The following is a 12238-nucleotide window of genomic DNA, read 5'->3' on the forward strand; positions in this document are numbered from 1 at the left end:
AATGTGGAAGGTTCTGTTATAGCAGGTAGTGTATCTGTGCAAGTGTTAGCATTAGAGTTAAGAGTTATGATTAGAAATATCTATCTATATATATATATATATACACACATACACGTGTGTGTGTGTGTGTGTGTATATGTGTAGGTAGATATAAATAGACGTGTTTATGTGTTTATATGTTTATATATTTATTTATTTATTATTTATTTTATTTATTTATTTATTTATGATTTGTTGACTGGGAAAGTCCGACTAGGTTCCACAGAGCCTGTTTTCAGCAGAGGCCCGGGGAGAAATGCTCCAGATGCATGTCTTTGGAATGTGGGAGGAAACCAGAGTACCCGGAGGAAACCCACGCGAACACAGGGAGAACATGCAAACTCCACACAATATATATATATATATATATATATATATATATATATATATATATATTCAGAGCATTCTCAGTGTAATCATAAAATTCTCTCTCACTATATATACATTATGCAAATTAAACCAGAGAGAAAACTGGCACTTTGTGAACAACAACATTCTTGCTCAGGCTCCCCTTACAATCAGAAAATTGCAGAGACTGCAAACTCGGAGCTGGTCATTACCTCCCCATCTGACATCCAAATTCTTCAGTAAAGACTAAAATGCCTGGACCATGGCCTAAAACTAAATTTCAATAAATACAGCATTGTATTTTTAGGCAAAACTGGACACATGCATCTACCATATAGGTGACTCCCCTTTGAAAGCTGACTTATTCATTAATGGCCTGGGCACTTTCTTTGAAAATAAGCTATCCTTTGATCGCTATGTAGCACTGCTGATTAAAAATCCTTTTATGTAGCGGGACTAATCACCAGATCTAAAGAGGTTATCAGCTCTCTCTCTACTCCTCCCCCCTCATGAGACTCATAATAAAGTATAATGGTCCCTTTGGTATATACTTGTTTAAGCATATATCCCAGCTTGAGAGACTGCAGCATATCCTCACTAAGATAATCAAGGCCATGTATTCACTGAGATACCCAGACTGCCTTAAAGTGCTCTGTCTCTCCCTTTCTCTGTTTCCTATAGATTCTTGAGAAGTGACCTCAGTATAGCCTACAAGACTTCCACAACATGTCCCTAAAAGTAATAACATCCTAAATAGCCACTCATGAGATCTTAACTTCCACCAAAACATAAATAGGACCTACTGGCAGGATATCCCAGAGAATGCCTCTATTGTGGAATAGGCTTCCTTTGACTATAAATCAAAGTAGCTCCCTGAACCTCTCTTTAAATGTAACCTGGACAAACAGATGGGCAATTGTAAATACATCCCGGGTATGGCCCCTCAAAGACTCATTGAAAGGGATTGAAACTTTGTATAAAATAGTCATGTCAATGGGTACCTGTGCTCTGGGATATTATGTCTAGGCTACTAATGGTCCTCAGGATCAACCACCTAGTATTACCATATGAACTTATGTGGAAAGGATCTGGTATAACACGTGCAACTAGGAGCTGATGGGGCATACAGTAACAGTACATGCATGGTCTACATGCTCACAGACACACACACACACACACACACACACACACACACACACACACACACACACACACACACACACACACACAGACATGCACCGTGTGCAGAGTACATTGCTTTACAGATTTCATTAAAGATCTGCATTTTAGTTGCTTCATTACTCAATCCAGAGTCCTAGCCAGCATCTGTGCCTCATTAGGCTCTTTTACACATGGAGTGATATCACTGTTAAGCAGTGTAACAGATTATCATAGTTCTAAACTTTATGATATGTGGAGCATATGGAGTATGGCTCCCATGTTGTACAACTCTGTGTTATACCCTGGAATAGTAGTAGCAGCTGTTGGTGTATCACTTGTGTCACTAGATACTGCGGGTACTGTGTATGCACATACTAGGTCACATACTGCAGCTCGACACACATTTTTACTGTCTGTGCACATACTAGGTTACATACTGCAGCTCGATACACATTTTTACTGTATATGCACATACTAGGTCACATACTGCAGCTGGATACACACTTTTCAGAGGTTTCAGTGTTATGCTTACTTTCTGGTGCACTACATTTATGTTTCGGTGTGCTTAGAGTATCTTGGGGGGTTGAATGTGCATGTGCAGCTACTATTGTTGTATCACTGTTCAGTCTGTATTAGCGATGGCTGGGCACTAGCTTCTATCTGTTTAGTAGCTCATGGTTTCATCACTGTGCAGATCTTGCTGATGGCTCTTGGTGCGTGTTCTGCTTGTCACTAAATTGCATACATGACATTAAGCATGCTTTAGGTGCCTGCTTGCATATAGCTCACATAGCACTGGCTCTGTCCATACATGTTGATAGTTCTGCAGCCCTCTTGTACTGTAAATGACATTCAGACATCTTTAGGCCTTATTTCTGCATGCTAGCTTTGCAGAGTGCATATCATGTTAACAATTCCTACTCTAAGAATGGAAATGATCCATATACACTGTAATCTAAAACTTGTCAAAGAATCAAATTTCTGTCATGACTGTTTAGAACAACTTCATATTTTTCCAATCTTACTCTCATTTTATTATAATGTTTGAATGGCACTGTCACACTAATGCTGCAAATTATGACTGTTCAAATTACGTAAATGAAAAGTGAACAGGCTAGGGACAAGTGACTGGTCTTCATCTTACTAAGTTTACTATATAGTAACAGAGTAAAACTTCTAGTTTCATATGTTGTCCAATGAGTTGTATTGTGCATTTTTTGTTTGCAGATCTGGAATGATTATAGGCTCATGTGGAACCCTAATAATTATGGAGGGATTGAGTCTGTCCGAGTCCCATCAGCAAGTATATGGAAGCCTGACATAGTATTATACAACAAGTAAGAGAAAATGTGAAACTGCATTTATTATTATCACTGCTGTCATTATTTTGTGTTAACTGTGAACCTCTGACCAGGCAGAGCACATTTTCAGCATAAGCCTGTGAGATGACCAACATGACATAGATGTTAAACACACATGTACTATAAGTGGGTATATAAGGATAGTTACATATTAAAGCAGCAACATTAATATAAACATACTGAAACAATTTCTTTCGTAGAGATGACAGTTTAGAAACACACATTTTCGTATTTACATATGGTGTATTTCTTTAGTTTCGAGGTGCCTTCTTTTTCTTTCCTCTGCTGTTGTTCTGGCAGTGACCTTACAGGAGCAGAACTGCATAACTTTTGTGGGAGGTACTGCTAAGTGTGGAGTAACAAACTTAGACTTGATAGCAACCTTAACTTCAACCATCATGTCTACACTGTGGTAAGAAGGGCATTTTATATTGTTCATCTCATAAGTAAGGGCATTGCCTCCAGAAAAAAAGAGGTTATAGCCCCCATGTACACTTCCCTCATCAGACCAATAATAGAGTACAATGCTTCTTTTGGTATCTTCCTTTCCAAACATTTGCAGCAATTGGAGAGACCACAAAGGTTCCTTACAAAGAAAATTCAGGGTCTTCAAGATCTGTCTTATGCAGACAGACTGAAATCATTGTTACTTTCCTCTGTGTTATACAGACTGCTTAGAGGTGACCTGTGCCTTGCATGTAGAGCAATCTCTGACCCAGCTTTAATGGAAATGCTGCACATTCACAAGTGAAATGGCATACAGGTCATTCACTCAAAGGACCTTAGCCTTACTTAACTTAATCATACACCAATGCACTGTACGAACACGTACACAAATGCATGGATCTCTCCATACCCAATAGAACCAAGATGCTCTCATCCAAAAAAAGCAAGCTAATCCGGAGGTCCCCTGCCATAAACAAACTCTACAACAGAAGGAGGAAACTGATGTGGAATAAGGTGAAGTCCCAAGACTGGAAAAACTCCCTTATCAGCCTCAATAAAAAGTTGAGATCCCTCATGAAATCCTCTAAAGCTAGCTATGAAAACAGGATTGCAGCAGATAGTAAAGACAACCACAAGGCCTTTAACAGTTATGTAAAGAATCTCCACGGCTATACCCAGATTTGCTCTGAGCTACTGCACAATGGTACCTCCTATACTGAGCCAACAGATATTGCCAATATACTTGCCAGCAGATTCAGTGCCAACTTTACCCCCCCAAAAGACCAATCACAATACCAGTAGATTGCCAGGCACCCAGTATTACTGCTGCACAGGTTAAAACATCACTGTCCAAGGCCAAGAATACAGCTTCTATGGGACCTGACAATATCCCTGGCTGTGTTCTAATAAACTATAGAATGAACTGGCACCTCAGCTGTGTGCCCTGTTCAATCACAGCCTCACCTCAGGCTTTGTCCCTACCAAATGGCTCACTGCTACAGTCATCCCTCTCCACAAAGGAGGAGCAATTACAGACCCTGGGAACTATCGCCCCATTAGCCTGATGAGTCTGTTATGCAAAGCTATGGAATGCATCATCACGGATAATAAACAAGGATATCAGGAATCTCCAAACTCTGGATCCCACACAGTTTGGTTCTGTGAAGGGTAGAGTATGCCTGAGCAACCTGGTCGACTTCTTTGAGTCAGTCATCAGAGCTGTGATTGATCTGGCCAAGGCCTTTGATACCATTCCCCACTCAGGAATCATAGAAAAACTCACTAAGCTAGGCATCAACCCCATATATCACTAGGTGGGTTGCAAAGTGGCTCACAGATAGAACCCACAGTGTGAAACTTGCTGACTCCAAGTCAGACTGCTGACCAGTCATGAGTGGAATCCCACAGGGTTCAGTCCTGGGTCCTCTCCTGTTTGGTATCTACTTCTCTGAAGTCCAGGCCAACACGAAGGGACTCTGACTGACAAAGTTTGCAGATGATTGCAAGTTGGGAGCTATTATTAACAACTCAAGTGATGTTGACATCCTACAGAAAGGCCTCACTGAGACCAATGACTGGTGTCAGTACCATGGCTTTAAGCTCAATGCCAAAACATTTGTCGTCATCCCCTTTGGAAAAAAACAGGTCCCCATAAACTACCACATCGATGGTAGTCCACTGAATACAGAAGGCATTACAAGAGATCTGGGAACACAGGTTGACAGCAACCTCACTTTTGACCACCACATTGCCACTGTGGTCAGAAAGTCCTTCTATGTGGCATATCTCATTACTAAGGGTCTTGCATCCAGGAAGAAAGAGGTCAGTGTCTCCCTCTATTCTTCCCTCCTTAGGCCAGTCATTGAGTACAATGCTCCATTTGGCATGTACCTCACTAGACACCTGCAGCAACTGGAGAGGCCACAAAAGTACCTCACAAAGAGGATCCTAGGCCTTAAACACTTGTCCTATATGGACAGACTCAAAAAACTCCAGCTGTTCTCTGTCTCATATCACCTACTTAGAGGCAATCTCTGCTTGACTTACAAAGCCATGTCTGACCCAGCTCTGTTAGAAATGCTACATCTAAAGAAATCCGAATCCCTCCACACCTCATGCTCCAGAGACCTCTACCTCATTACCACAATCAACAGAACATGCTGGAGAGACAGGTTCATAACCCAGAGACTATAGACTTCCCATACATGTCAAACAGAGCACCTCACTGGCCCTCTTCAAGAGAAATCTTGAGTGGATGGGAAATAGAAAATTCACCCCAGGGATCACTCCAGTAGCTCTTCTTGACAGAGGCACTGAGAACTAAGGTCGGGTGGCACAATGCCAGGGCAATCCTATGGGCTAGGCTTGTAAAGGCTCCAGGGCCATTAGCCTAGTACACACCTATGAACCTATGAACCTGTAAACCTGGTATGTGACATCAACAAAACTTGCTGGAGAGACAGATTTGTCTCCACAGAGCTTGCCCCACTTTTGGAACAAGCTTCCTATTCATGTTAAACAAAGCCCCTCATTGGCCCTATTTAAGTGCAATTTGGACAATTAGATGTGCAACCAGAAATTCACCCCAGGGGTTCCACCTGTGTCTCTCTTGGACAGGGGCAATATATGCTGATTTTAGTGTCTGCTTGAACCAGCCACACTTGGGAACATGGGTTGAACTTGACTTGTAAGGGCCCTAAGGCCATTAGCCTAGTAACTTCCTATGATCCTATGATCCTCTGGTAATCCTGGTACATGTTGCCCATTTCTACAATGCATATTGTAATATTACACTTTTACTGGTGGATTTTTAACTAATCCAACTCTGAAATGTGCTACACTAACTCTTCAACTCTCAGTCTAGCATGCATACTTCCAAATGTATGTATTTGGTCACTATTGCACTAGGAAGGTATTCCCTTTTATTCTTTTTTTTCACGTAAAAGCAAAATGACAAACTCTAGCACAGTTATGTTTGTCTTTCTAAAGTTTACTTTTTAAATACATAAATAGTCTATGCATCTAAAATATGTAACAGCCAGAGTATATGTTTGCAAAATATGCAGTCAGTTGATGCTCCTAAGAACTTCCTAGTTGCAAGATAGAAGAGTAGAAATATAGTGCACTCTGTATGAAAAGGAAAGCAAAAAAAAGTAAATGGCCATACGTGGGCAAAACAAGGAATAAAGTGTAAAATTCCAAAATCTAGTAAGGAAAGAAAATATGGTTTCTAACTAAGAAAATTAATCAGCGAAGAATATCTACAAAAACATGCCCACCAGAGACCAACACTATCATAAAATATGAGGAAACATTACACACCATATAAGACAGAAGATTATAGCTTTTGAGAAAGTCACCAGACAATCATCATAGATATAAAAATGCCATGAAATACAACACACTACCATTTTTAAATGGTCTAGATATGAACACAAATTTTATCAAACTGTAAGTAAAGTGCATGCATAAGAAAATCCCAATCCAGGACAGAAGTGTACCATTTGCTGCATATTATGAAACTTGGTGATGTCATACAGGTCATGAATTTCCACAAAGAGTAAATGGGCAAGATTAGGCATGACAAAGGCTTCATCAACAGGTCAAGAAATGTAAACCACCTGGTGATCAGAATCTTTGCAACTTAATGCCTGCAGCACAAAACACTGAAAAACTAGAGGTGCTTTTGCAGGGGGGCAAGCCTCACTCCACCCTTTGGTGTTGTATATATGTAAAAGTCATGGGCATTCAGAATCGCCATATTGCTGAAACACTTGATGTTCATAAGGGTCATTTGCATATATCCCATGGGCCTCTGTAATAGGAGGTTTGTGAGGTCACTCTTTGAAAGTTCTAGCTTGTCTGGAGATTTCATTTAGTTTTTTTTCTCATAGTTTTTTCAGTGTGACCTTTTAACTCTTTGTTTGTATTTGTTTTAATTTGTTATTTGGGATATTTTGCAAACACCCTAATGAAAATGGACATCAGCTGGGTATAACAACCCAGTGTTTCTTAAGCTTCGTTAAACACTCTGTTTATGCTGTGCTGAAGAGGTCATAACAAGGTTGAAATATGCATATCCATAGCTAGTGGGGTTTGGCTTTATTGGCCTGAAATTGTCCATTAAAAAGACTTCAAATGTAAAAGTCATGGGCATTCAGAATCGCCATATTGCTGAAACACTTGATGTTTATAAGGGTCATTTGCATATATCCCATGGGCCTCTGTAATAGGAGGTTTGTGAGGTCACTCTTTGAAAGTTCTAGCTTGTCTGGAGATTTCATTTAGTTTTTTTCTCATAGTTTTTTCAGTGTGACCTTTTAACTCTTTGTTTGTATTTGTTTTAATTTGTTATTTGGGATATTTTGCAAACACCCTAATGAAAATGGACATCAGCTGGGTATAACAACCCAGTGTTTCTTAAGCTTAGTTAAACACTCTGCTTATGCTGTGCTGAAGAGGTCATAACAAGGCTGAAATATGCATATCCATAGCTAGTGGGGTTTGGCTTTATTGGCCTGAAATTGTCCATTAAAAAGACTTCAAATGTAAAAGTCATGGGCATTCAGAATCGCCATATTGCTGAAACACTTGATGTTTATAAGGGTCATTTGCATATATCCCATGGGCCTCTGTAATAGGAGGTTTGTGAGGTCACTCTTTGAAAGTTCTAGCTTGTCTGGAGATTTCATTTAGTTTTTTTTCTCATAGTTTTTTCAGTGTGACCTTTTAACTCTTTGTTTGTATTTGTTTTAATTTGTTATTTGGGATATTTTGCAAACACCCTAATGAAAATGGACATCAGCTGGGTATAACAACCCAGTGTTTCTTAAGCTTAGTCAAACACTCTGCTTATGCTGTGCTGAAGAGGTCATAACAAGGCCGAAATATGCATATCCATAGCTAGTGGGGTTTGGCTTTATTGGCCTGAAATTGTCCATTAAAAAGACTTCAAATGTAAAAATCATGGGCATTCAGAATCGCCATATTGCTGAAACACTTGATGTTCATAAGGGTCATTTGCATATATCCCATGGGCCTCTGTAATAGGAGGTTTGTGAGGTCACTCTTTGAAAGTTCTAGCTTGTCTGGAGATTTCATTTAGTTTTTTTTCTCATAGTTTTTCAGTGTGACCTTTTAACTCTTTGTTTGTATTTGTTTTAATTTGTTATTTGGGATATTTTGCAAACACCCTAATGAAAATGGACATCAGCTGGGTATAACAACCCAGTGTTTCTTAAGCTTAGTCAAACACTCTGCTTATGCTGTGCTGAAGAGGTCATAACAAGGCCGAAATATGCATATCCATAGCTAGTGGGGTTTGGCTTTATTGGCCTGAAATTGTCCATTAAAAAGACTTCAAATGTAAAAGTCATGGGCATTCAGAATCGCCATATTGCTGAAACACTTGATGTTCATAAGGGTCATTTGCATATATCCCATGGGCCTCTGTAATAGGAGGTTTGTGAGGTCACTCTTTGAAAGTTCTAGCTTGTCTGGAGATTTCATTTAGTTTTTTTCTCATAGTTTTTTCAGTGTGACCTTTTAACTCTTTGTTTGTATATATATATATATACCAACTCCATAGGTATACCAACTTGAAGAAAGGGTAACTCTCTCATAAAAGGGCATTACTGCCACTGCACATTTTAAAATCTCCCTGTCAGTGATTTTTTAAGGAGGAAAACATTTGGTCATCTGATCCTCAGTACCTTGATCCTCAAGGAATCAGATTTTGTCCACCTTTGGGATAACCATGATTGGCATGTATGTGAAGAAAAGGCAGAGAATACAACCCCAAAAGGCAGAATGTTTGAACAGCTTATTGACAGGTATGCCAAAAGACTGTTATGTGTGCATTATAGGTGAAGAGTCGATATCCCAGACATAGCACATAGCATTAGGGATGGTTGCAGAGGTGATGATGATAACTGGCTAAGACCCATGATGTTGTAAAATATTACAAATCCAGTCTGAGAAAAATGCTAGTTGTAGCAGGAAAATTAACTACTTCTGTATTTTATTTATTTATTTTTGTTTTACATTTGTTTACTGGGAAAGTCCAACTGGTGTGAGCCCATTTTCAGTGGCTGCCCAGGGAGAAAAGCTCCTCATACAAAACAGACAAAATATTACAAAGACAAGTTGGACAATTTGTATAAAAAATCTTATAGCAGAGCCAAATTATGCAGTGTATACAAACATAGTGGCAAATAGGAAAATTATAGTTTAAGCAAAACGTATATAGAAACTATATAATTTCTGTAATAACTAGATTTAAATAAACATATTCAGTGAAACAGAAATATAAATGAGTTTTGTCATTTCGAAAAAGAGAGGCTGTTGTTCCACTATAATTGACTTTATTTTCCATAATGATTGGTGGCTGGATGGTGGGGAGTTGTACAGGCCTGCAGCCAGACCACCTGCACAGGAGTGTAGGGGTATATCTGGTGGCATGGAAGTTACTAGATGACCCATTGATGCAGGGTGTGGAAAGATGTGTGTTGGACTGGGCATCAGGCTGGCTATAGGAAGGGGTTCACATGACTTGGCAGAGGGCCTGCTCTCTGTCTCTTAACTTACACTTCTGAGGAATGAATGGGTGACAAAGCTCTTATTTCAAACAGGGAAGAAATGGGGTATAGGTCTTTTGTCCTGCTTGAAGAATGAGTAGGCAAGTCTGTCACCCCCTTACAGGAACAAATGGGCCATTTGGGAACAGGAAGGAGAGCCACTGGGCAGGATCATGCAGCCACAAAAATATAGTTTCACACATTTTTTTTCAAACATTTAAGACATCCTTGACACATTTCACCAGGAAAAGCAAACTTCACTTTCCTTTTCAAACAGCATTATTTTCCACTGACAAAACCTGTCAGCTTTATCTCAGGTGCATGTACTTTTCTATGTGCTTAAATGGCAGTTCCATCTGTGTTGTGTTACTCATAAACTGTTCACATATGGATATGTTATAAAATGTTGTTGCATGTATGATTTCCTGCCTCACGTGCTGATCATCCAGCCTCTCCTCATCACTCCAGCCTGCTTGTTTCTCCACCCTGGGCATTTCCAAGTGAAGGAGTACGCAGAACCAGGTGGCTTTCATACAAATAGCCATAGCAGTGTCCTTGCCCTTGTTATGATCCTAGTAAAGAGGGTTTATGCATATGACCCTAATCCTACCACCACTGGCTCATGTGTACACCTGGATCACTCTAGAGGTAGCCTATACCACCATGTCACACATACTGTGAAGGCTACTGTCACCAGACTGGCATTGCCAAGCACAAGTCTCCTGGTCATGCAGCCACAGGTATCATGTAAACGTCCCCTTGTTCAGGACCACCATCTGCCTCATCCTGTGATGGTCAGGCCAGAATAAGCTTCTCATTCCTTTTCTTCCCTGTCTGGCTCTTCATGTGCCTGGGTCCCTATTCAACCGCGGGTCATCAGGGTTGTAGTCAGGACTTTACTCCTTTACATCACAAAGCCAGACACTGAGACAAAATGTTTCATCAGAAAAATGTTATTATCAAAAGAACAGATATGAGGCCTTCTATACTCAAAGTAAAATAATTAAAACTCAAGATACTAGAAAACAAACATTTCAAAGGTAATGACAGCCAAACTAAGATTTATGCATTGTTCCTACTTGTACCTTAACCTCACCCTTCTTTCATTTTCACTTTTTTTGTTCACATATTTCATTTATTTAAATTTTTTAAGCAGGTGGGTCAGCTAGGTATTCAGACATTTTTCAGTAGAGACCCTGAGTAACCAGTTCTATTGCAGAAGCACAAGGTGGAGAACATTGTACGTTTGCAGTTGTGAAAGTATATAGTTTCTCATATACACATGTATATAGTAATATTTAATTAGCTCATATACCAGCATGTGGTGCAGTTACATAAATGCTGATTGTCACCGTGGAGTTTGAGAGCATTAATTTCTAACACAATGATTCAGTGTTCATTAATACACGTATAAAACCCACAATGAATACATGTGAACATAACAATGACAAGGCTAAGATTCCAGTTTTGTAACCCTGTATCTTTAATAGCCAAGGTAAATTCTATAGTTAATGCCAATTGTTTTCATGGCCAAGGTCAAAGATAAAAAATGTTTACTCACTGTATTTACTTACACATTTGGTAACAAGGCAGTGGGTGGTTACAAGAACATTTTTAACCACGAAGCAGGCACAAACCAGTACAGAAAAAAGAAATGTACTTAACTTTATGCTCAAACGTAATTCCTATTTACATTAGTTTATACAGAAGTTGATTGTAATGCACTATGGAGTATGTCTAAATATTGTATATATTACAAGGAACTAATTATTGTCGGAAGAAATAGCTAGGAAATTGTTATGGCTAGGCTTGTATAGGTCCTAGGGCCGATAGCCTAGTACCAACCTATGAACCTATGAACAAGTCTTGGTTTCGAGAATCATTTGTCTTGCATAAAATAAAGATACAGAAAAAAATGCTGTCAAACAGAAACTATCCTAATAGCACAGGACTCTTGACAATAATTAAAAATGTATTTAGTACTATGAGCAAGAACAGAATAGAAACTTCTGTATAATCGTCAAGGAGCTGTTTTACAGTCAGCTGTTATGAAGTAGTAATTCCTGCTGTTATGAGCACAGTAGTGTTAGGATTTAGAAATTGTGCTCTGTGGGATTCCAAGATGGTGGTCGCCCTGGAAACACCCTCTCCTCAGAGCTCCTAGCCAGAATAAGCTAAATCGTTTATTAAGCCTAACAGATGCTGTTATGAGATGATAACTTTGTCAGCATCTACGCTTTACTGCCATCTACATTCATCGATAATTTGAAAAAAGAGCCTTATCTACTTATCTCTTCAAAAAACATA

At 39.4% G+C, this 12238-nt stretch overlaps 1 protein-coding gene across 2 annotated transcripts in view; it reads left to right on the forward strand.

Moving 5' to 3' along the window:
• Positions 1–12238, forward strand: part of LOC122806983 (neuronal acetylcholine receptor subunit alpha-3-like) — a 256292-nt gene that overhangs the window by 81720 nt on the left and 162334 nt on the right. For both annotated transcript variants that reach the window (XM_044077845.1, XM_044077844.1), the window contains exon 4: positions 2776–2885. In XM_044077845.1, the coding sequence (XP_043933780.1) occupies positions 2776–2885 (110 nt within the window). The remainder of the gene's footprint in view (positions 1–2775; positions 2886–12238) is intronic.

The sequence above is a fragment of the Protopterus annectens genome, chromosome 7.part0 (genome assembly GCF_019279795.1).
Source record: "Protopterus annectens isolate FY-2018-M chromosome 7.part0, PAN1.0, whole genome shotgun sequence".
Classification (NCBI taxonomy): Eukaryota; Metazoa; Chordata; order Ceratodontiformes; family Protopteridae; genus Protopterus; species Protopterus annectens.